The sequence below is a fragment of the Parasteatoda tepidariorum genome, chromosome 4 (assembly GCF_043381705.1).
Source record: "Parasteatoda tepidariorum isolate YZ-2023 chromosome 4, CAS_Ptep_4.0, whole genome shotgun sequence".
Classification (NCBI taxonomy): domain Eukaryota; kingdom Metazoa; phylum Arthropoda; class Arachnida; order Araneae; family Theridiidae; genus Parasteatoda; species Parasteatoda tepidariorum.
Genome location: NC_092207.1, coordinates 39,192,584 through 39,220,056, shown reverse-complemented (window position 1 = coordinate 39,220,056; position 27,473 = coordinate 39,192,584). Strand labels below are relative to the sequence as shown.

General features: G+C 26.4%; 1 protein-coding gene across 2 annotated transcripts; it reads right to left on the bottom strand.

The window, feature by feature from the left end:
- Positions 1 to 4,359: 4,359 nt before the first annotated feature.
- LOC107437581 (myb-like protein D) lies at positions 4,360 to 24,468 on the bottom strand. 2 transcript variants are annotated; one of them, XM_016049637.3, is made up of 2 exons: positions 24,125 to 24,468; positions 4,360 to 8,321 (listed from the first exon to the last, which is right to left on the bottom strand). In XM_016049637.3, the coding sequence occupies exons 1-2, from the start codon at positions 24,134 to 24,136 to the stop codon at positions 6,201 to 6,203; spliced, it is 2,133 nt and encodes a 710-aa protein (XP_015905123.2). In that variant the 5' UTR covers positions 24,137 to 24,468; the 3' UTR covers positions 4,360 to 6,200. The 2 variants fall into 2 exon arrangements, with proteins under 2 accessions (XP_015905123.2, XP_071035798.1); XM_071179697.1 differs by lacking the exon at positions 24,125 to 24,468 and adding an exon at positions 23,610 to 23,690.
- Positions 24,469 to 27,473: the final 3,005 nt, after the last annotated feature.

Here is a 27,473-nt window from a genome sequence, read left to right as displayed (position 1 = left end):
AAAATATGCTAATTAATAAGTGCTGACGATATTTTAAGTTACGAAATCAGTCACAAATACTTTCTTTATCTGAATAAACAAACCTCTTTTTCGACGGAATCGGATTTCTGACCCCAAAAATATAGAAGGTTGCCGCAATCTGGGAAATATGGTTCCAGTAGTTTAGTCAGGAGAGCTTACCAAAGCTTCGGCCCTTTAATGATAAATTTACTTTTTGCATATTTCACTATAATTCGAAAATTTTTGCACACAATTATAAAATTCATTTATCCGAAAATATTCCCATGCGAAAAATAGCTTTCAGTAAATAGTTATTACTTTTTATTATTCTATTTAATAATGGTCGAAAATATTTTGAAGTGTAAGGCAAAAAATTTTGAGCTTAATTTTAAAGAATATAATTTTACACAGCAAAATATAACATTTGAGCAAAATCGGTTGAAAGTTCCTGAGAAACTGAATTTCCAAAAAGTCAGATATTTAAAATTCAATTTCTCAGGATTTATTTGAACACTTTAATTAAAATTTTGTATTTTACCATGTAAAAATTTATTCTTCAAAATTATTCAGAACTGTATACCTTAAAACTGTTTCGACCATTATTAAAAAAAATAACAAAAAATAATAAATATTTATTATAAGTTATTTTATCATTGAATAAACAACTTTTTTAGTTGTGTGCAAATTTTTTTTAATTTGCCTCAAAAGTTCTCTCTACATAGAGAAATACGCAAAAAGCAAAATTAACATTAAGGGGTCAAAACTTTCACGCTCTCTCGATTAGAACCATATTTCCCAGGTTACCGCTAAGCCCTATATTTCTGGGGTCAGAAATTCGAATTTTTAGAAAAAAATATATGTTTTTTCAGAGAAAGTACGTTTTTGTGTCTGATTTCGTAACTTAAAATATCGTCTACGCTAATTAATTTGCAAATTTTATGTTACCCCCTCGAACCATTCAGATTTAGTCTTAGANAAATGAATAAATTTATGTGTTCTTATTTATAAATTATCTATTTCTAAACTCGGAAATATGAAATCTTTCAAAATATTATGTTACAAGTTATAAACTAAGCACTTAGATTATTTTGTACCCTCAGTACTATGTCATACTTTTGCTACAAATATTTGTGCTTGTGTTGCTAATTATTGGTAATTTTTATGACTTCACTCTCTTTTTCCCCATCTTATCTTAATATTGCGTGTCCACATGTATTAAGCATATGATTATAATTCGTTTTCTTTTAATAATAGTTAAAACTTCAATAAAAGTTAGACTAGAAAAATATATTTCTAATGAAAAAAAAAGATTTCTTAGAAAGCATCTGCAACCTATTATGGACAAATACATTTATATAATCATTATATTTATATATTCATATTACATGTCCAAAATTATCGTATAATATATTTTAATACATATGTTCTACTAAACTCGATGTTCCCAATGTCTGCGCTATCGCCCCTAGACTTTTAGGGGGACTAGCAATGATGTATGCATTTGTAGAGGGTTATTGTTAACTAGAAGGTCGTTAACAGACTATAGATGAAATTAGTATTGAATTAATTGGACTCAATCTACACGTTAAAACTCATTATTTAGTTTGGTATCTAAAATGCATAATTATCTACTAATTAAACTCTTTTTCAGCATAAATTAATTGCCTAAGTCGTTATATTGTATTAATTATTAGTCTTTTTTAAAAAAAATATAAATAAAATAAACTTTTTGATAATAATAAAATACTGTGATACCCATTCTACAATTATAACTTTTAGTAGCCAATCTTCGACTGAATTTAAAACTTTTGTCCCTGAGGTTTTTCTTAATTTCACCTAAAATGCAAGCATATTTAATTAAAATAAACGTATTTTTGCATTTAAAAAAAAATTATTTTTCGAAAACTTATTTAAATTTTTATTTACTTTTCTCTCCTTTTTCAACTGGTTTTTGAAAATGTTTTGTATACGCTTTTAAGTTAATTTACCTGCATGATTTATGTGTTTATTGCGTTTTTAAAATGGTTTAGTGGGATATTATCTAAAGGTAATTAATTTCTCGTACCCTATTGTTAACTTATAAAATATAATTCTCTGATTTGATTTATTAATGTGCTTCATTCAGTATTTAAAAACACCGATAGATGGCAGATCGACTCGATAACAATCATAAACTACATTTATTTTATATTGTTAATTAAATGTAAGAAAATAAAATTTAGTTAATAATTTAATTTATTCTGAAAAGGGATATGCTGAATTTATTTTTAAGCATGTACTAAAAAATTTTACATCTGGATTACTTCCATCAAAATTAATGAAACTAACATTTTGTATATAATTTTATTGGCCGTATGTCATCAGTTACATTTTCAATTACACGAAGGCCTCATTATTGAAGTGTACAGTGTACTATCAAAAACGGATCACTCTGAATAACTTTTGATTTAATGATCCGTCCTTCACGTTCCAGGACTCAATCTCAATGGCTCGCGGGGTTTGACCTAAAATATGCTAATTAGTAAGTTAAGACGATATTTTAAGTTACGAAATCAGTCCCAAATACTTTCTTTATCTGGATAAACATACCTTTTTTTTACGACGAATAGGATTTCTGACACCCAAAATATAAGAAGTAGCCGCAATCTGGGAAATATGGTCCCAATAGTTTGGTCAGGAGAGCGCTCTAAAGTTTTGACCCCTTAATGTTACGTGTTTCACTGTATCTCGAGAGATTTTTAAGTGAGTTGAAAAATTTTTGCACACAATTAAAAAATTCATTTATCCGAAGATATTTCTATGCAAAAAATAGCTTTCGGTAAATAGTTATTACTTTTTATTATTCTATTTAATAATGGTCGAAAATATTTTGAAGTGTAAGGCAAAAATTTTGAGCATAGTTTTAAAGAATATAATTTTACGTGGCAAAATATAAAATTTGAGCAAAATCTGTTGAAAGTTCCTGAGAAATTGAATTTAAGTATACATTTAAAATGAAGGTATACATTATTATTATGAATTATTATTATTATGAATTATTATGAATTATTATTATCATGAATTATTATGAATTATTATTATTATGAATTATTATTATGAATTATTATTATTATGAATTATTATTATGAATTATTATTATTATGAATTATTATTATTATGAATTATTATGAATTATTATTATTATGAATTATTATGAATTATTATGAATTATTATGAATACATTATTATGAATTAAGGTATACATTTAAAATTCAATTTCTCAGGATTTATTCAACCGATTTCAATCAAATTTTGTATTTTACCATGTAAAAATTTATTCTTCAAAATCATGCAAAAAATTGTATACCTTAAAACTTTTTAGGCCATTATTAAAAAAACTTACAAAAAATAAAAAATATTTATTACAAGCTATTTTATCATTGTATAAACAAATTTTTTAGTTGTGTGCAATTTTTTTTTAAAATTTGCTTAAAAAGTTCTCTCGACATAGAGAAATACGCAAAAAGCAAAATTGACATTAAGGGGTCAAAACTTTCAGGCGCTCTCCATTAGAACCATATTTCCCTGGTTACCGCTAACCACTATATTTTTATGGTCAGAAATTTGAATCTGTCAAAAAAAATATATGTTTATTCATGGAAAGTAAGTTTTTGTGTCTGATTTCGTAACTTAAAATATCGTTGCATTTACTAATGAGCATATTTGAAGTCATTCTTTCGAGGCATTAAGATTGATCCGATCGTTAGATGAAAAGTTATTCTGGATGGACCCTTTTTTATTTTGCTCACTGTACATTAACAAACTACTAAAAAACTTAATTTAAATTAAAGAAATGTCATTCATTATTAATTATTTTTTCTTTTGCTGTGGAGCAATAGAATTGTTTTTTCGATTTAGAAACTAGGCAGCGATTCAAAAAAGACTGGGAACCCATGCACTAATATTTTGTCATTATACTAATATTTTGAAGCGACTTAAATAATAATTTAAGTGTATTTGCCTTATAATCAAGGATAATGCGTGATATCTGTAGATTTTGTATATACAAGGAAACCATTATGAATATGAAATAAAATGGTTGTAATTATAAATGATTTTAAGCGATCTGCATGGTAAATAATTTTGAATAAATAATGAATAAATTTGTAATTATTAAAGTTCAGATCACATTAAGGATACGTTAAGATTTAGAGACTACTTAAGACTTTCTATTGGAAAATATCAAAGGGAAAATTGGAAAATGCTAAACATACATTAATAAACTTTATATTTTACATCTCTAGCAATGTAATTAGGTAGTGAAATTTATAACAATAGGAAAGAAATGGAAAATACCTGTATTAAGAAGTGCATTAAGAAAACAATCAAACAATAATATCTTTATTTGACACATCAGTTTATATTAAGAAAAAACCTTTTTATAATACACAATAAACAGTTTCTTATGATAATTATGATTTGTTTCATAGACCAGTAGCCAACACCAAACATGTTTGCTTTACATAATCCCTTTTTCCGAACATACCGCAAAACCCACAATTATGAATAAATTTCAAATTGTGATATTTATACAATCTGACTGTAAAACATTTTAATTTTAATTCACAATTTGAATGTCTATACAATAATCTAATTTACAATTTACAGATATGATAAAAAAAATACATCAGATGCTATATTTTTTCTCTCATAACACAAATTACACAAAATAAATAAAATATCACTCTAATAAGAACAAATAACATTTTTAAAATGGACATTAATTATACTGTTTGGCCATTGCATTTTAAAAATATAAAATTACCTTTATTTACAGTTCTCAAAAAAAGTGTAAGTAATAATTCATATAAAATTTTTATCTTAGAAATAAAATTTAATTGGTCCATGTAAATAACTTTTGGCAAAATATAGTTTTTGTCCAAGTTATCAATTTAAATTTCGAAATAAACTATAAGTCAGTATTAATCACTGCTTCTTAAGTATACATCTTTATTATTATATCATATCTAATGCTGTTGCCCTCTGAATCTTTATATTACCTACATTTTACATATTTTTAGTTAGACTGTTTCGAACATTGATAAACACAAAAATTTCAACTTTCTGCACCTAAATGCGTAATGATAAATTACATTAATAATACAATACTATTGTATGAATTAATTATTCAACATTTTAAATTTGTTTTACAATTTGAAATTTAATATTCACAAATATTAAGTTATCAAAATTTTCCAGAGACATATAATTATTAATAGTTTTAAGAGATTGTCGAAATCTTACAATATTTTCTACCATTTTGGAAAATATGAAATGTGAAATAGGGAATGGAATTTTTAAAAATTTAAAATATTTGCAAGTTTTTTCAGCTAATTTTCCTTAATTTTTTTCATATATTTTTGCACATAATTTTAAATTGTTTACCACCCTTTTTCGAGAATTATTATGAATGGTATTGAAATTCGGACCACTCAGCGTGTAACAATGATTTGTAGAAATGCTTTCCAGGAGCAACTAATAAATCATTTCAACTAATATTTTAATTTTCACTCTTATATTTTGTTATATTTTAAATTCTAAAAAACATTTTAGACATTCAAACAAACAAATAGACGAATCATCACGAACATCACGAATTCCAATTATTTTGAATTGATTCTGTATTTTATATCCTCCTAAATTAAAAAGTATTTGAAGATTCAGATTATTATTTGACATTTTTGAAACGTGAGTTCATTTTTAAAATATCAAACTTTAAATGATTTCAGTAAGAAAAACCAGTCTATGAAATCAGAACATATCATTTTCAATAACTAAGTTATATTAAACTCATGTAATGCTTTAAAAATTTATTTTATATTTTTATTCACATATTTTGTAATCGGATCAATAACTTAACAGACTTTTCTTTTTGATATTCCACTTAGCTGGTGAAAATGAGAATAATCATTATGAAAGATAATTAACATATGATATGCTGTTATTAGTAGAATATGATTATTCATTGAATTGTTTGTAGACTGAAACAAGACTTTGATAACCAAACCAATATTCTTTTAAATATCGCATGTATAAATGCTTGGCAATTGAGTATGCAATGAAATATTTTATTGCACTTCATGGTAATTACAAATATTACCTTTTTCCATTAAAAAAATATGTTTCCTTGTTCAATGATTAAGTATTATTCTGTCATAGAATCAATAGTCTTCTCTAAAAACATCAATGAAATCTTTACTGAAATCATCCCTAGTGCTTTGGGCATCCAATCTTCGTACCACGTTGGTGGACCATTGATTGGTCCGCTGAAAACCATTGTTAGAGTTCACATGGAAATTCCGTTCGAATCCACGGTGATGATTTTGACTAAAGGAATTGGGACCTTCAACAACTTTGTTAACATTAAAAAACTTTTCGTTTCCGCCTCCACCAACATTTCTGTAATTGCCGTCTTGATTACCAATTTCGGGAATTGGGGGCACTGGAATATCTCTATTTCCCGCCAATGCTTCAATTGACGTTTTTATTACTTCGATTGGTTTTGGATCGATATTATTTAATGGTCCTGAATGGCCATTGGAAAAAGGTCTGCCTGTTCCAAAAGACTGACGCCGACTCCAATCATGGTTGAAATTTTTCGGTTGAATTACGTCATCCCACGTCACTCCAATGTCGTTTGAAAATTTCTCTGGATTGTTTGTTAAACGTGAACTTACTTCATTAATTAAACCCAACACTCTTCTTGTTGTATCGTCATTATTAAACTGATTGTTTAAATTTGGTTGGTTGTTATTAAAATTATTGTTACCAGGGTTGTTTCGATAATTGACATTATTTTGTGGATGATTGTTTAAGATATTGTTGGGACCTTGGTTACTTATGTAGTTAGCATTATTCTGCTGTCGGTTATTTAAAACATTATTCTGACGTTGGTTGTTCTGGTAGCCACCATCATTAGCACGTCGATTGAAAACCCTAGTAACAGCGTTGTTATTGAAAGGTATATTGATCTGCGGCTGATTTTTATGAATTTGGCTTAGAGTTGGATTTTGGTTATTATTACGCTCATTAAATTCAATGTTTGTATTCGGTTTGAAATCATTGTTATTCCGAGCAAAATTTTGTCGGTTATTCGAATTACTAATTCTGCTACCAAATGCTCTATTTATTTCTTTGTTTATATTATTTCGTATTTGATTTATATTTTGATCAACATGTTGCCCAAAGTTTTGTCCATTACCATTATTATTATTGTAATTGTTGCCTTGGTTTTGATTATTGTTATGATTGTTGTTAATATTATTATTGTTTTTACCGCCTAATACGTTAAGAGCGTTCCACCATTGGTTATCGTTGTTATTAGAATTATCACTATCACGATTATTGACTCGGTTGTTTTGGAATAAACTGTTTGAATCTATATTTGGCGTTACAGTTCTGAATTGTTGGCGGAAATATGATTGCGTGCGATGCCCAGTAACCTGCTGGTTATTGTTAACGAAGTTTTCTTTGCGTCTGAAACCTTCTGCGTTTTCTTGGTAGTTAGAGTTGCGATTGGAGACGAGCGGAGGATTGTAAGAAAATGTTTCAACCTGCCCAACAATTTTACCACCATCAGGAGTGTCGCGCTCAAAATTTTCGATTTTGTTCAAACCATTATTGTTATTTGGAACATTTTGTGGCAAATTTACATTTAATGAAGGTATAGGTGGTGGCGGTGGAATATCTGGAAAATTATTCTGACCTAAAGAGGGGATTGTCACGACCGGTTGAATTTGTGGATAATTATTTTGATTCTGTAAAATAGGAGGAGGTGGTGGAGGTGGAATTTTGGGAAAGTCATCTTGTGGTTGGTAGTTGAGTCCAATATCATTCACGTTATTAAAATCCCCAGGGAATTCATTTCTTATGTCTGGTGAAATAGGGGGTAATATCCCTCGAGCTATGTTGCTAGAAGGTGGTTGAAGACTTGATTGAATTACATTTTTGATGTTTTCTATTGCTGGATTGGAATTAAAATTTGATCTGAAATTGCCACCAAATCCACTGTTGATGGGACCTCCTGGTAGAATGCCTTTAGTGAAAAATCCACGAATATTAGGACTTGAGAAAGTTTTGATAATACTTTTATCATCGTTGTCAAAACCAAGTTCTGGATCAGTTCCCAGTACTGATCTTAAAATATCTTTGGAGTTAGTGGTTCCATTATGCTGGAAGTGATATGAATAAGCATAGACTTTGTTTTCTTGGTTGCTTATCTGAGCTTGGCCTCTCAATGCTTGGAGCAGGAGTGACCAAAGGAAACCCAGTAATACTGGGTGCTGTAAGAAAAAAAAAGAAATTTTTTCATTAAAATACATATGTTTCATACAATAACATAAATCTAGCAAAGTGACCCCATATGGGCAATCACAGAACAGTAAATCATTTGACCTGTTGCTCAATAAACAAAAAAGTTACAGATATGTGCAGTTGCCTTTAGCAGAAAACTATCACGCTGTCAACATATTGGCTTTTATTTTTGTGTAATATCATCTTCTTTTATTACTTATTTGAGCTTGAAGAGTGATTTTTAATTTTCGTTTAATACTATTAATAATATTTTATTAAGTAATTACGTAAAAATGAATTGTAAATAACAACATTGCATAAACTTGAAATTTCATAGTAAATTTGCTTAGTATCCACTTCTTTTACATTCTTTAAACTGCTGAAACTGCATGTATTGCTTTCCAAAAATAAATTTCGGTGTCTTTTTTTAAATTATTACTTTCTTTGTTGTGTATTGTGTATAACCGAAAATTATTCAACTGAAATGAATGCAAAATAGAAAGCTGAGATTTAAGAAATAAATGAAGCATTCATTTTTGCACGTTTGTCACATACACTCTTTCGCAAAAAAATGTTAAACATGTTTTTAAAATAAACAAAAAATCATTAATGCTTAAAGAACAGCGTCAGAAAAGAAATTTTATTCTTAATACTATGAAAACTATGCACCATACAGTATAACTATTTGGTATTTTAGTAAACATATTTATCAATCACTGTCAGCAAATTTCAATAAATTTGTTATAATGAAGGAAAAATGCTCTTTTAGAAGTGGTTGCAGATAAAAGGGATTTGGATCAATAAAGAAATTTAAAAATAAGGGCCGGAATAAGAGCCGAAAAAATAAATCTTTGGGGGAGTTTATGAAACAAGCAGAGAGCAGAATATTTTTAAATTTAATATGTTTAGGTTTTATAAAAAAAATTTGCTTTAGCTGAGGAACAAAGCTACAGCAATGAAAAATCTCAGTCTCCTGTATAAAATATTTAATAATAATTTAATATTATATGAAAAGCAAAATTTCATAGAGAGTTCATAAGCGGGAGGGATAAAGATATATGACTCTCAAAAAACACAAAAGAGAGTTTTTACTTTGTGCTGATAGTCTTGTTTGTTCATTTTTTTAATTAAAATTTGTGCAGTAGTATTCTTTAACAAACTTAAGAACATATAATTGTGCAAATATAACTTGAAATAACAAGATAGAAAAAGGCTTCAAAAAGAAGTATAGTTCAAAATGTTTCTAACAACCTTCTGAACCAACCTTCTTCGTTTTAAAGCAGTGAAAATCTACACTGCTTAAATAAATATTGCCTAAACTACCAAAATACGGTAAAATTTACCGTTTTTCTGGCTCTATGGGAACATGAGAAGAACTCAGTAATTTTTACCGGGGCTCTTTGGTAACGATTTTGGTAATATTAACAAAAAATATAGTTTTATAATATCTGATATATTTTTGGTAAAAGTTAAATTTGGTAATTTTATCATGATAACTTCGTGTACGGCACTGAAAACCATTTATTTGGCTAAATTTACTTTACAGTTTTGTATTTTTTATTAAATGTGGGGTAATAAGAACTATAATTTTGAAAACCAGATTTTCCGGTAAACCAATGTCATATGAACAGGATAATTACTATATGAATGGTTTAAATACTTAAATTTATTAACCAAAATTATGGACTGCTTTACAAAAATGACATGCAATACAGTAATTTTGCTAGAATTCTTTCTCCGTGTAGAATAACCCTAATTTTCAACACTAATTTTAATTGATTATATGCAACGTCACTTAACGATATTTAATAAAAATCGTAGTTTAATTCCAATTCCCTTTCAAATTAAACATCAAACCAGAAAATACTAAAATCTTTTCAATTTATCCAAGTTATCAAACATTTATTAAATTTATTTAATTCTTCTTGCATTTTTTGAAATAAAATGCATGAAATGTTTTTGAACTAAAATTGTTTCTAAAATTGCCATATTTAAAAACAAAGTTTAACTTCCTTCATGAAAAAATAGTAATTTAAGAGACATTGAAAATGCTGATATCAGAGCTTCTTATGATTTTAAGAATAAAAAGTAAACTATTTTATTAAAATACTCCGTTCTATACAATATTTAATTAATTTATTGTTTTAAAATTAATCGATTTAACAAACTTAATTTCAAAGGGTGATAATGAAGTTAAGATATAATGAAGTTCTAACTACACAATGAAGTTTTGATTTGATAGTTATTTCAACAAATACTAACACCCTACCATAACAATTTTCTTTGCAAATCTCGTTTTCCCTGAAAACAACACTACCTCAGTGAATGAGATAAAATTTTAACTTCATGCTAAAAATTATTATATTGTTTGTTTTTTATTTTAAACGCATATGAGTGCGATTTTGAAATAATATGCATACAATGTAATACATTTCGAACTAAATTACGATATAAAGTGCACTTGAGTGCATCATCCGTGAAATCCCTTTTACCGTAAAAACCATTTTTACCTTAAAATATTATGCATAAGTTTTAATAATATTTAAATTAGAGTGATCCAGTGATTTTACGGTAATTATTACTGCAATAATTACGGTTTATCAGACATTTTGCTCCGTTTTGTTTCAAATGTTGTTCATCAAAAATCCATCAATTGCTGATCATCAATTTTTATTTTATGAAATTTATACTTAAAATCAATCTATTAATTTTATTTTAATTGTCTTTTTATGATATACTTAAAAAAAAGTTATATGTCTCTGATTAAGCGATACGTATGAGTCCCTTACAACACTGTAAATAACTTGAATAACCAAATAAAGTAAAATTTTAGCTTAAAGTTTGTTCGTATATGACTATTGTTGTACAAAAAAAGCTGCCATATTTAATTCATCTGTATAAAAAATAATTAACTTAATCCAGAAAATTTTATAAATTGGTGCCCCTGCCATTTCTTAAATAATTGTTCATCTATCACTGGCACGGTAAAACAAAATTCATGAAATAACAACCAAATTTGTGGAATTGATATAGTGATTAAACGAATGTAATAATAAATAATAATGTAATAAGTGATTAAAAGAATGTAATATAAAATTTCAACCAAAAGTATTAAAAAATTTAAAATTTTTCTGTAGTAATAAATATGTAGTTTTATAAACAGCAGTTTTGAAGCAGTTTACTGCAATTGATTGAGTGTTTTAGAATTTTATGAAACCTAAAGTAAAAAACTATTAGAGTTATATAGTTTTCAAAAGAATATTAGCTTAACACTTAAATTGATATAGTGAAAAAAGGAATATCAATTTAACACTTAAATTGATATAGTGATTAAATGTATATGAATTTAACTCAACAAAACAAAACTATATCAAACATTAACAAAAGAATATCAAATAAATTAATACAGTGATTATAAAATTTAATATGAAAGTGCAGCCAAAAATATTAAAAAAAAACTAAACAATTTCCTGTTACGATTAATTGGAATTATTGTATTCTTTTCTAATGTTAAATACGAAATGTTAAGAAAGTGAATTTTCAAGTTGAAAGAAATAGCCTAACAAGCAAAGCCATAGGTAATACCATTAATTTCAAAGAAGCTAAATTTTTAAGTTGAACAAATTAACTTGATAGGCAATATATTCTACCATGCGTGCAGTCATTTTTTTTCAAAAAAAAAAAAAAAAAAAAAAAACTAATTCATTAAAAAATATTTTTAATTAGAAGAGAAGAAACATAAAGAAGGAAAAAAAGAAATTTCTGCAAAGTAAGAAAAAAAAATAATGATGAATAGTTTTGACGCTAAGAATCAATTCTTAAACACACACTTAAATTAATAAATGTTCATTCCAAAATAACATTCTAAAACTAATTCTTCTATTAAATTAATACCTGATTCATCTTACTTTTACTTGTCGAAGGACAAATAAACATGTGAATCATTATAACCGGAAATACTAAGCGTTTTCTCTAAGCCAAGGTCACGAACAATACCAGATGTCCTTAACTTCCGAAATGTTGCCCACAGGTAATCTCAAAATCATAATTATTAAAGTTTTTTTTCTTATTTAAAGTAGCATTTATTTGATTTTGATTACGATAAGCTATATATTTCTAAGAATTCATAGAAAATGTTATTGAAATAAAGTTCTGAAACTATTTTTTTAATGCTGTTTATGAAATTTTATCTTAAAAAAAGCTATTACTCTGCAAAAAAAATTCCGGAACAAATTATGGTAAAAAGAAACAGCATCAGGCGTACAATTAATTTTACTATATAATCCCATTTTGCAGTAAAATTTTATTCCGTTTAACACTAAACATACCATAGCCGGTCAAATGACCGTTTAAGAACTTTTGCATCGAAAATACACTTCTCATCTTATCGTTTTTGCACGTTTGACTTCATGACTTTTTCTAACAATTATATACAGTCAATATTCTATTATCATTATTTTTTTTTTGTAATTTGTTTGCTTCGAAAAATTCTTGTCGTATGCCTATTTCTCCCACTACCGGTCATTTGACCGGGATATAAATTTATTGCCTTATAAGGTTATCGGATCAGAAACTACGATGTCATGCGTGTTCAACGTATTGCATTCGATTAGTTGCACATTTCTGCAAAGACTGTTGCGTAGTTAGCTCAACCAGAATAACTGTGAATTCGAATTTCAAGAAAGTACATAAATTTTCAGTTTGGCATTTTTGTGTAAGAAAAAGTGACAAAAACTAAATGTGAATGCTCAGTAGCTTATATTTTATTTTAATAGCTTTACTTCATATCTAACTAACTATTAATTTTTACCCCGAAGAATGTCGAAACAATCAAGACAGGGCAAGTTCTTAGAAGAAATATTTATTATAAGAATATTTACAAGAATTATAATTCTTATATATTCTTGTAATTATGAGAATAATTATAAGAATTATAGAAATAATAATAATTAGAAGAAATATTTTTGAGGAAAATGTACAATGGAAAATGGGATTATGGATTTTACTGGAGTTTTACTTCATATCTAACTAACTATTAGTTTTTACCCCCAAAAATGTCGAAACAATCAAGACAGGGCAAGTTCTTAGAAGAAATATTAATTATAAGAATATTTATAAGAATTATAATTCTTATATATTCCTGCAATTATGAGAATAATTATAAGAATTATAGTATTAATAATAATTAGAAGAAATATTTTTGAGGAAAATGTACAATGGAAACACCCTGTATATGTAAAAAGTGCTTTGAACAATAAATAAAAAATTCTTATTCTTTGTGTTTGTAATACACAAAAATTGGCATTATACAATTTTGTTTAATTATAATAAAGTTTTTTTAGTTTATTTCCTTCCTAACATCCATACTTCCTACATTCAATTAAGAAACGTAAAGCCCGGTTATTTTACCGGCTATGGTAGAAACAGGTATATATTAAGTGTTGGTATGTTTAGTGTTAATTTATTGTAATAACTAATTAACTGCAGTGATTTTACAATAAATATTACTGTAAAAATTACAATATATCAGATTTGTTGTTTCTTAAAATTTCACAGGCGTAAAAGAAATGCTGGTTCGGAAAATTTTAATGGCATAAAGAAGTACAAGTTTTGTTACAGTCGGAATTATTATTGCCAATATATGGTATTTATTTGTAATTGGAAAAGCTTTGTTTCTATGTTTACAGACATATTCTTCCATTTTTAATCCTCCTTTAACCTCTTTAGAATATTTTTATCCAATGATTAAAATATTTTCAATTAGGCAGACGCCTTTTCAATTAAATAAGTGGGCTACTAGGTCTACAAGGTTATGTTCAATTTTATTTAAAACACAAAATTACTTTCCCCGTTCTTTAATAGAAGAGATGATATTATGCACTTCCTAATTTCTCATCTATCTGTGCTCACGCATCTTTGCTCAGAGGTTAAGAATAACTTTTGATAGTCTAATCAAAATTGAATCAAAGGTGAACTATTGTTTATGCTCAGTTTCGTATGAATGTGATGGTTTTTTGTTTACACGCTGCAAAGGAAACTGTTTATTTCAGTAATTCTTGAATAAGGAAGAGCTTTCAATAGCAAATAATTTGATTTAGATTAGAGTACATCCTGGAAATTAACATAAATTATATTTTTATACATGCTTGACAATTAATAATATCTATTTAAAAATTTCCTTGAAATGGAGATATCTTAGAGTGTTTTATTTTGATATTAAAAAATGAATCGAATTTTAAATTAAAACCGTTATTGCATTGTAATATTTTGTAATTAAAAATGTTTAATTTTTTGAAAAACTCGCGATTAAATAATAAGTAGAGATAAAGAATTAACGTAATAAATATTAATACAGAAGCGATCAAATTCTTTTTTTAAGGTAGATATTAACAATAATTTGCTAAAATGCATTTATTTTAATTTTCATATTTTGTATTTCTTCCTTTTCCTGGCCATAAATAAATTTGGGTCTAAATGTGATTTTAATTTTCAGCACATTTTTAACCCAATTTAGATCAATTCATTTTTATAAGAAATTTCCTAACGTAAGAAATTTCATAAAATGTGGCATTATTTTTATTGCAATATGCTTAAATTACATCCATTACGACACAAACATAAAAAACACATTTTGTGCAATAAAAATAATATTTTATTTAAGAAACAAAATGATGCGTAAATGCAATATCGGCCAAATCAATGGACAAATCATCATCTAAACACTAGTTTTTTATGACATTTGTTTTATCTTTATTATAATTACATAACTTGCACCTTTAATCCATCATAAGGATATATAACTAATCTCAACATTTTCAAAAATTCGAATTTAGTAACAACCATTTCAAGTCACATTTTCAAATTAGCGTTGTTTGAAAATTTCTCAATAGAAAGTGTTTACTCCAATTGAATTACTAATATTTTATACATGTCTTCAAAACCCTTGAAAATGGAAAAAAAAATTAAATTTGAGGAAAATATACATCACAGAGTTACTAAAAAAGTATTTTTTTGAGAGAATGAATTTCAGCAACTTTGGCCGAAAATGGGTTCCTATCTTTATCATTGCTGGGAACTTGTAGAAAAGCGCTTTAAAATTAAAGCGTGTTTTTGTCTTCTATCAGACATTTTTCTTCTCTACATAAAAATTTCTTATTTACTGATAAGTACTTTGAATATTTTAATTTTATTTTAAAATAGTCTATGATTTAAAATAGTAAGGAAATAACTAATATGAATATGAATTTGTTGCTTCCATAATTTTATTTTAATGGTTTCTCATACTATTGATTTTTTTATAGTAAAAGGATATCTATAGGATTTTTTTACTCAAAAATTATTGAGTTGGATGATACTCAATTTTTAACTACAAAAGGCTTTTTCTGAAAACTAATGAGAATTTCTTTTGGTTTCATACGTCTCAAAAACAATAATTTAGTTCAAAAACACGGTTGACAGAAGTATAGGTCAAAAACAATAATTTATTATACTATTGCATTTAATTGCATTTTGATTAGTTTCAATCTGGATATTAATTAAGCTATAACTTATTGGAGTTTTTTGTTCGAAATTTTTGTCCATTTTAAAATGGGAGTTAAAAATTTCCGCAATTTTTTATGTTAGATTGTAATTCAAACAACTGTTTGTAAGGCAAAATCAATCCACTAAGACTGGTTAAAGTTTGGGTGACCGTTATGCTTATATCTCAAGTAAAAAAATATGAGTTTGAGAAAATTGCGTTAAACTCTTTGTAATACAATTAATTCTATGAACTCTTTGCTTACTCAAAAGTAATTCTAACGGAAAAAATCCTAAAATGGGAAAAATATTCTTTAGATTCACTGAATAAGTAATTTGATGATTTTTATTATATATACTAAGATACTTTGAATCTTAAAAGTGTATTAGTTATTACATTGCTTAAACTTTCTAAGCATTCTAAGGCATAGCAGTATGAAATTTAATGTATATTTTTTCATGTATATCAATTAAAACCTCTATTTACAATAATAATAAATATAGAAATTTCCAACAAACTGAAAAAGATAAAAGTAAATTTCCATTAATGCAGTAGAATGTTGTTATTTAAATTACTATACATTTTATCGAAAATTTTCAAAATTAGTATAAGTTTATAGTATGCTATAAAAAATATGCCAAATTTAAATGAAAACGGTAATTATAAAAGTATGTGCACTGAGAAAACAAGTATGGTCCAAACTACCCGAATATGGTAAAATTTACCGTTCTTAAATTATTTAAGTTCCTATCGCTATAGGAACACAAAAAGGTCGTTAATTTATACCAAAGCCCATTGGTAATGATTTTGGTAAAATTAACAGTAAAATATCTCTTTATGATGTACGTGAAAATTTGGTAAATGTGATAAAATTTGATAATTGTATCATGATATGGAAAGCGATGGCATGGCATGGAAAATCGATTTATTTCATAAAATTTACTTTTCACTTTAGCATTTTTACTAAATATGTGGTTATAAGAACCGTAATATGGCAAATCAGAATTTCCAGTAAAACGTTCTTTATATATATGAATAGAAAAATTATCAAATGCATGGTTTAAATACAGCATATTTTGGTTCCAATACCAGAATTACATATTTTTTTCTTTCCATACAGTAAGATTTTTTACCAAGGTTTTTTTCATGTATGAAAACCATGATTCTGCGCAAAAATGTAATTGACTTAAAATCAAGTTAAAGAAAATTTTCTCAGCATTTTAGTAACATCACTGTTTTTTAATCAACCAATGAAAAACGGAAGCAAAAATGCTACATTCTAATAATTTCTTACATATTATTTATGATTAAAAAACATAACGCATAATTCTAATTTAAGTAGCAAGGATAATGCACGTAAGTAATAACAAAAGGAAATAAACCAATGAATGAAAATATAAAAACGATAACAAACAAGTGATTTACAATTTTTCTTTTTTTACGGGATAACAACTTTTATCTTCAAATTCGTAAAACAATTGAAATACAACTCAATGGTTTTGGCTTCGGAAAGCGTTTTGAAAACATTAAACCACAAATTGTAATTATTGCTCTCGTAACAAGTTATTCAGTTGTCTAAAACACTATTTATAATAGACATATGACTTAAATTTCTCCATTTTTCCGAGGAATTCGTGCGGAAAAAGAAGCATTGTAGCGTCGACGGTTTCATTGATATTAACGTATTACAACAATGCTATGTTTCTGACCTAAATGGAAAAAAAAAGTTAATGTATTCTTTTAAAATAAACTTTTGTTGGAATAACAATTGTTTTTGTGCAGAAAAGAAGTCTGACAAAAAATTTTAAGATCTTCAAACATTGAAGATGAATGATGACCGAAGAATAACAAACAAAAGAAGCTTCAAATAGAAGTGTTGTTAAAAGTAACGAAACTGCTAGATATTCTTTTTTACTAAATCTTTACTCTAATTTACTTAATTTTAAATTTAAATATTAAAATTTTATAATCACCAAAGAACAACAATAGAAATTTCACAATGCAATGTTGCAAAAAGTAGCAATATATTTAATACTTTTTTTAATTTGATCTTCACTTCAATTTAATTAATTTTATCTTCAAATATTAAAAATTATTAATGACCAAAGAATAACAAAAAAAACCTACAAAATATAATGTTTCAAAAAGTAACAAAACCATTTAATACTAGTACTTAATCTTTACTCGAAATTAATGAAATTTTTTTTCAAATATTAAAACTTAATGTTGATGGAAGAATAACAAAAGTCGCATCGAAGGGCAGTGTTGCAGAAAGTAACGAAACTATTATATTTTTTTTTTCATTTATATAGGAAATTATTTAAATTTTTGTAAAATAAACTAGCTAGAGCAAAGTTATCAGAAGCATTTTAACTATTAGTCTAGTACATTCGTATTTTACATTCTTGCAAACACAAATTAGAGGAAAAGTTAGGAAATCCCTGTTCTGAAAATAGCATTTTTCGAAAATCTTTCAATTGTATAGTAGTCTTGCGAGATCTGGTATACATGAAGTTTTACCACAAAAGAAACAAAACAATTATAGTTGCAATTGTACACAAAGAAACAAATTTTAATAAAATTACCTTGCTTGCATGGTAATGGCATTTCTGGTAACAAAACCATAATCTTGGTAATAAAATCAGACCATTCTCTTGGTAATTCATTCTTTAGTATGGTAGCTGTTTATCAGAAATTCTGGTTTTCACAATTAAAGCTCTTATTACATTTAGTAAAAATACAAAAAAGTAAATTTAATCAAATAAATGATTTTTCCGCTATGATCAAAAATACCGTTACAAAATTACCATATTAACTACCAAACAGCATAGTAATTATTGTGACAAAATACTTTCAATTTTAAATTAAATTATAAATATTATTTAGTATCTATAATAATGGATAATGTTCGTGTGTCGCAATTATAATTCTCGAACCGCGTGAAGTATGATCCCGAAATTTGAATTTGATACAACGAAAAATTTTCGACCCCATGCTTAAATTCGTTCCAAATTTTTTTTAAAAGTTTGTTTGAAGGGGATGTTAGAAAAAGAGTTTTTTCAAACAAGTAAGCATTGTTGATACAAGTTGGAGGGATGTTTTTTTTTCTTCTTTTTTTTAAAAATTAATCAAAATATTATTGAGTTATTAAAGGTATTATCATTGATGTTTATTAGCTTACTTTTCAAGTTATTTAATTAATCAAAAAGGAGATTTATTGAAAGTTTATTGTAAGTTTACTAATAATAGTATATGTCTAATTCATTATGTCTGGTACACAAAAATAAAATAAACTCATATAGCATTTTGGGGTGACGTCATCGAACTAGTATTTCGAGAACTTTCTGAAATCACTTGTATAATTTTGATTACAGTTGCTCTTTTGAATTGTGTCTGCTTAAATTTAAATGGTGTAATGCCATATAAAAACGGTAATTGGAATTAAAAAAATAAATTTTATACCAAAATAAAAAATTATTAAGAAAATTATTTATTTTAATATATTGATATCCGAATAAGCGTATAATACTGAGAATTGTAATATTTTTTACCGATGACTTAAACTCCATGCGTCTTTATTATTACGATAATGTGAAAGCACCAGGAAAGGCAACGACTAATAATTATAACAAATAATTATAGCGCTAACTGTTCAGTTGTCCGTATGAAAGTGAAGTGTTAATTAATTTCGATTTATTAATTATTTATGAATTTTTTTTAACTTCGAAAGGAAATATAGGTGTTTATCTACACTATAAAAAATAGCTGCAATTTTTGCAGCAACTTTTGATGTATTTTTGACAGCTTCAGTGTTGTAACGATTAATGAAAGTACTTTTTGCTGCGAAATTGGTTGTTTTTTGTCACGTGCGCAGATAACCAATCGAAACGATCACTGCCGGCGGAAATCGTTTGCCGCCATTTTCGGTTGGTTTTAAAACATTCTACTTTGTTAGCTTCTGCTTTTTACATAATATTCAGAAACTTTTGTAGTATGGTATAAATTTGTGTGTTGAAAATCTATTGAATTTTGTGAAAGCTGATGGAATTCAGTGGTTTTGAGTCCAATATGAAGCTAGAACACTTAAAAAAGAACAAGTGTTGATTTGAATAGTGCTATAAAAAGTACGTATTCAAAAAGGACAAATTTATCATTAGCTGATTTTGCTAATTGTCAAGTGAGTTTATTTTCTGCTATCTCTTAATATTAATTGTGTTGAAGGCAGTGCTTGTATATTCGATGAGTTAGTTGAAACTTAAAAAATGATTACATTTCTTGGCCGAAAACAAATAATATGATTAAATTAACACTTGTAAAGTATATTTAATTACAATATTATAAGTATGCATGTGTAATATTATTTGAAAATATTTTACGTTCCTACTCAAAACAATTCTTTTATTATTTTTATGCACTTTGTGCTAGTTATCGTCAATTTAGATTTTAGCTGCAGCTTAAATCGATCCTTATAACAGTTTGTATTTTATGAAATTACCGTATATGCTAATAAGCTTCAATATTAAATGATAATTGGAAATATTTGTGATCATAATTTTTTTTCAAAAATACATTTTAATTATTTTACAATATCTCGTAGACTATATGAACCTATAGAATTTTATACTTTACACATACATTTTAATGAAAATATACACTTTAGCATACATACTTTTAAAATGCAGTGCCTTTATATACATGCCTAATTAACATTCCAAATATAGCTGAAATAGTCCAACCTAAATTTTATTGCTAAAGTACACCCCCAGTTCATTGGCATATGTCATGAAATGCCAAGCTCCGGATAAGCGAATATACCAGATAGCAAAAATAAAGAAAATTTCTGTAAATATTTTTAAAAATATTATTGAAAATTTAAAATTAATAAACAGTAGGATATTAATAAGAAAAAAATTATTACTTTTCTATGAAACTATATGCATTAAATATGATTTATGTATTTAGTCAATACGATTTACTAAAAGAGAACAGAAAACTAATATGTAAAATAGTATACAGTGAGCGAAAAATAATGAATCACCCTGAATAAATTTTGATTCCATGATCCGATCTTCATGTAAAAAGACTCAATTGTAATGGTTTTAAGGGGTGACCTCAAATATGCTAATTAGTTAGTGCAGACGTTAATTTACGAAATCAGATATAAAAACGAACTTTCTCTGAATAAACACACTTTTTTTCGACTGCTTTAGATTTCTGACCTTCAAAATATTAGGGGTGTCCGCAATTTTAGAAATACGGTCATATTATTTTTGTAAAAATAGAGGTCCGAATTTGTACCCTTTAATGTTAATCTTATTTTTCGCTTATTTTGCAGTATTTTGAGACCTTTTTTAGCGGATCAAAAAACTTTTGCACACAACTATAGAATTTGTTTAAATAAAGATAATTACATGTAAAAAACAATTTTTAATAATTATTAGTTATTTTTCATTTTTTTATTTAATAATAGTCGAAAAAATTTGAATTGTAAGGTATACAAATTTTACATCAGTTTAAAGAATAGAAGTCAAACACAAATTTTGAACGAAATTGATTGGCTGGATAGTAAATGAGAAATCAAATTTTAAAGAAGTTGAATTTCGGTTGAAAATTTGATAGACTTCTTAGATTTAATATTTGTTATTATTTTAATTTGAAATTTAAGAAATTTTTCGATGTGTCAAAATTTTACAGGATTCTTACGAATCAATATATAAACTTAATAACTTTTACAGAAGATTAAACGTAAAACTTTATTGTTTTTTCGGCATTAGGAACACTTTATTTTTAAGTGTATCAACTTTAATTATCAAATTATTTTTCGAAAATTGATAAATTTTGTCACTATCTCAAGACGTAAGATTATTTTATCAAAATAAGTAATTACTATGATACTATGAATTTGAAGATTCTTAAAAATTTAAGAAAATTTACGCTATGTTTGACGAAGAATTCTGTGAAGAATTTGCTTTTATGAGGACATATCCCAATTTTAATATTTCGCTAATAATAACTCTTTTAAAAGAATGATGCAAAAAAAAAAAAAATGTAGCATATTTTATGATTTTAATGAAAGTTATTATTTCATGTGTAAATTAAGAAAAATTAGTTATTAATATGTTATTCAACCGAAAAAATATTTAATACTATATTGAAATATTCACGCCTAAGATTTGACACTATCTAGCCAACTGAGGAGTTTTTAAGATGATATTTGTGTTACAAAAATGCGAAAATCAAACTTATCACCTCTAATGTAGGAAAAAATACAATAGTGACTACACTCAAATTTATAACTGTTCGAAAATATTTTTCAAATCCTTTCATGAGCATGATACAAATGTTTCAAACTGATCAAGTGCTATGACGTGGAATTTATAGTGCTGCCATCTATTTATTTAAGACCAAACAAACTTATTTTAAAGCAAAGTTTAAACAAATCAAGTGAAATAGATACTATTTGCCCCATACTTTTAGTAAAATAAAGCGTTCCAATAACAGCCCGTTAGGGATCCCTCCAGGGATCAGAGAAGTTAAAGCTCCATAATTTTGTAACCAAAGGCATGATTGAGGAAATATGGTCAGCATTGCACACAGGCTGCCATTACTTACCAGACAAGCTGGTACGTACCCATTGATCTAAAGTTGGCTCGATTTCAAGATGACATTGAGAATCGAACCCCAGTTCTTCCCAATGATAGCTCAGTGGCTTAACCACTGAGTCATCGCGGCACATAAACTTCTATCTCATATCTTTAATTCATAAACTTATATCATACGATCATATTCATTTTGATCATTCACCGTTCTATTGGGGCTCGAGCCTGATCTCTGATACTTGTCCAACGGCCCTGAACCAATACACTTAATAATATACATCACTGAATCATTAAAAAATTTTCTATAATATAATCAAATTCTAAAAATTACCTCAAAAGCATTTTATGAAATATGGAAGAATATTGCATAATATGTGCATTTGACTTTTCTCCACAAATGTAATTTTTAAAAATAAAATTCTGTAAAAAGTCAAAATTTTTCTGCTGATATTAATGTCTCATAATATAAATTAGCAAATTAATATGAGTTCGTTTAGCACTAAAATTCTAATCTTTTGCCTCTAATAGTCCAACAATAGTCTTTTCGAAAGCTGGAAATATGGATTGATGTTTCAATTGTAATAAACAAATTCAAAATAGTTTTATAGTACATACAGTTTACAATAGTACAGTTTTTAGTAGTAAAAGTTTAAACTCCTATTGCAATTTATTAAGAACTTGATATTAATGTCCTTCCTACTTATAGATTTTTCATAAAACAAATTAACAAACTAATAAATTTAAGTTCATGCAAAATTAGTTTAAATTAATGCAATAATATTAGTCTAATCTTTCGCTATTAATAATTTTACTATATGCCTCAAAAACAGAAAATATAAATTGACACTTAAAAAAAAACAAATTCAAAATAAATATTTTTATACAGTTTTTGATAGTTAAACTTCAAAGACATAGTGCCGGTTATCAAGGTAATTAATACACCATTTTAATACACTTATTTTTAAATAACTTTTATAAAATTGCTTAAAATATAAAATGATATTATTTTTTTTTATATGACTTAGCCTTACCTCATTAAAAATCTAATGTATATAATGGAAAATTTCTTAAGTTCTTAACATTCTTTATTATTCTTTAAAAGTGTCTATGAATGGTTTATCCTTATTAACAAGGCACAATGAGATTTAAGGTGCACTTACAGAAAGCATCATGTTAAACTCCTAGGTAGCATCCTTTAGTAACAGAACTCGGACTAAACTAGCGCTTTACTAATAACATTGAAATAATTTTATATAATTCGTTCAAAAATTTTAATGGAAATGAATTTTTTTTTATCTAACTAACCCTTATCCAATGAAAAACTGAAGTATAATATGGGAAACTTTGTAAGTCTACTTAATGGTTTCCATAAACAGTTTATCCTTATTAATAAGGCATAATGAGATTTAAAGTGTACTTACAGAAAGCATCGTGTTAAACTCCTAGGTAGCATCCTTTAGTAACAGAAATCGGACTAAACTTTACTAATAACATTGAAATAATTTTATATAATTCGTTCAAAAATTTTAATGGAAATGAATTTTTTTTATCTAACTAATCCTTATCCAATGAAAAACTTAAGAATAATATGGGAAAATTCGTAAGTTCACTTAATGGTTTCCATAAACAGTTTATCCTTATTAATAAGGCATGATGAGATTTAAGGTGTACTTACAGAAAGCATCATGTTAGATCCCTTAGTAGCATCCTCTAGTAACAGAACTCGGACTAAACTAGCGCTTTACTAAAACTGAAAACGAGTTAAAAAAGCAAATTTGTTTCTTCCGCCTCCAATCCAGTGACGTCAGGTAGAAAAGATGACCTGAAAGGAGCAACAATGGACCTCTAGAGATGAGTTGAGGAGTCACTTTCTTCTACTTTTCCCAGACACCTTTCGTTTGACCTTTGTTCCACATCGGCACCAAGGAAAAAAGTGTTCTAAAGAAGTAATCGGTCGCTTCTTCTTAGATTCGGAATAAAAGAATTCTCTCTATCATCACCTATCATCTTCGGAAAAGATAACTTTCGTTGTTCCAAAAGTTGCTTTTATTTCTCTGAGACCGTCTGGTTCTTTATCATTCTTTACAAATGATGACAATATTCTTCGCCAGTCTGCGTGAAAGTGTTATAATCCTTGGAAACAAGCTCCCAATAAATATTTGTTGAAAAGATAATTGCCGTAATAAATTTGACGAGTCAGTTTTGCTTCAGCTTTGTCTCCGATGACAAGAGGTCACGATTGTTATCCTTTTATAGAAAAATAGAACTTTAAAATACTTTGTACTTTAATCAACGGTTCAAAACAATTTTATTTTTTGTATGTAGAATGAAACTCCGCTATACAAAATTTAATATAGTTTACGATTTATTTCATGACACTTAGCAGAGGCTCACTAAGTCCGTTGAAATTGAAAGAGTAAAAGCCGCATATTGAAGCAGATACTTTGAAAAATTAATACTAGGTAAATTTAAGAATCTATATCCACGTTTAAACAAAATCAAATCTAAAGCTGATTATCTAATTAACAAAAATTTAAAATTTAAAGTAACTTATTATTAAAATTTGTTAATATAATTTGTTTATCTAAGCTTTATTTTGCATTAAGGTGCATACATATATTATTTCCCCTTCCTTCCTTATTATCTCGCTCAAAATGATAAAATCGAAATGAATCAAAATGATGATACGATTATCGAATTTTCCATTTTGCATTTTATTTTGTTTGAAAATCAAATCAAATTTCTTTGCTAAAAAGCAAAATTTTTTAAAAATATTCTGAAATAGTTTTGTATATTATTAGAAAAACCCAGTGAACTACATAGCATTCAGGTTTTCAAAATTTGTCATGTCGAAATTTGAATCTTAATTTTTGTCACTTGTTTGTTCTTCCTTAAAATTTATACATGTTATTAGAATAATCATACTTTTAATTTTAAGAAGAAATGCAATTCAATCAAAATATTTGTCTGATAGATATTTTATTTTTAATACCTTAAAATTTTTATATCATATTTACGCATTTTTTCCATACGCTGTATCCGATCAAGTATTATGTTTATTTTTCTTAACCTTGCAATGCGTTAAAATATTATGAACCTGAATCCGTTTAAATATTTAAGAAACAGAAACACAATTAATCATAGCAAAAATTTAAACAAAAGAAAATAAATTCCTCATTTTGAATTATAAAAAAGTAAATTCGATTTCTTTTTTTTTGATAATTTTTTTCAATTAGAAACAGCGTCCCACAAAACTTTCTCCCAATCAAATCTTCTTTTTATTTAATATCTTTCAAACGTTTTTGAAAAAAAAATAATGTTTCCTTTGCAATATTTGTTTTTAGACAATATTTATAATTATAGTAACATTAGCAAACAAAAATTTAAATAATAGCTTATTTATCTTCATAACCTGACCTCCAAAAACATTAGAGGCTATACATAAACTGTCAACAACATTAGATCATGATGCTTTTTATAGTTGAGAGCTACTATTCATATCAAATTACTTTGAATACAATAAATCTGGGACGCGTTTATATTCATGATATGAGTTAGATACTAAAGACTTCTTTAAATAGAATTAGGCAAAAAAGATGAGATGATTTCAATAATAGTTACAATCAACTCATCTTTTATGAGCTGTTTTAAATTATAATANAAATGTTACGTATTTATACTTAACAAATGTGAAGGATTTCTAAATTCAACTTAAAAAGATTGTCGTTGTAAATGTTAAAGAAATGGATTTATTATTATCTTATGATACATAATTTCTTTTCGTACATGTTTTTATTTTCAACAAATGGATAATTTCGTTTTATAGTAAAATACAGTAATTTAATATTAGTGACAATTTGCCGATTTTATTTTATGTGTTAGCTTTAAGTTATTTGCTCTTTTTTCCAATAAGAAGAAAACGGAATTGTGGGAATATAATTTTATGTAAGATTTATTAAATTTTACCTTTAATTTCAATTTCTTACAATTACATATTTTTTATGAATAATTTTTATTATTATTCCCTTTGGAAAATTATAGCTTTCTTCCTATATTCCAACGACAGGTATTTACTGAAAATAAAAGATGATGCTAATTATTTTCCAATGTTGTGCCTTTTAAGTTTTTCATTTGACTTGAATTACAAATATATGGAGTTATTTATAAATATTTCTAATTTTAAGTATTATTACATTTATTGAAATAAATTTGAAATGAAATACATATTAGGTGATGGAAACTATAATTAAAAACAAGTAATGGCTTTCAAAACCTGATCAATCCATTTTAAGAGCTTAACAGTTGAGATATTAAATGTTGACTTAAAGACGTAATTTTGTTTAACTAATGTTATGCGAGTTTTGAAGGGAAAAGAAATGAGCCCAATGATTATTTTAAAGTATATTGCATTGTTATATATATTTTAAGTTTTGTTTACGTTAAAATATCTCTTGTTTAAACTGATATTGTTTACATTCCTGTTTAGATTAATCCAGTAGGTTTTATTACGAAATCTAATTCAATTTTCCCTAGATATTTTGATTTTGTAGGAAATAATGGAACTTATTATTTTCTAAAATAATAATAATAAACTGCACGAAGAAAATTAATTTCTTTAATTTTTCTTACGCAATTATATTTTTAAATTTTCAAGAAATATAAAAATAAAAAATATTTTTCCTATAAAGAGTTAAGAAGCCTCAACTGCTTAAAAGAATTTGAGGAGATTTTTTTCAAAGGGGTATCAATAAAGAAGTTCTACAAATAAAAGCATATTGCTTTCAATTTTTTTAAAAACTGTTACTTTAATGAATTCTAATAAAGCAATTTTACAGTCTACAGTCTGAAATACTACGCTTATATATACTTTTTTTCTTCATAATATTAAAACAAAATGTTAGAAGCAATCACTCGACATCTATCTATTCTATAAGCATGCACCAAAACTTTATTGTGAATAAATTGCTTTTAATTAATCTTTTGAAACATTTATACAACTGATTTAAAGCATAGTCAGGAAAAAC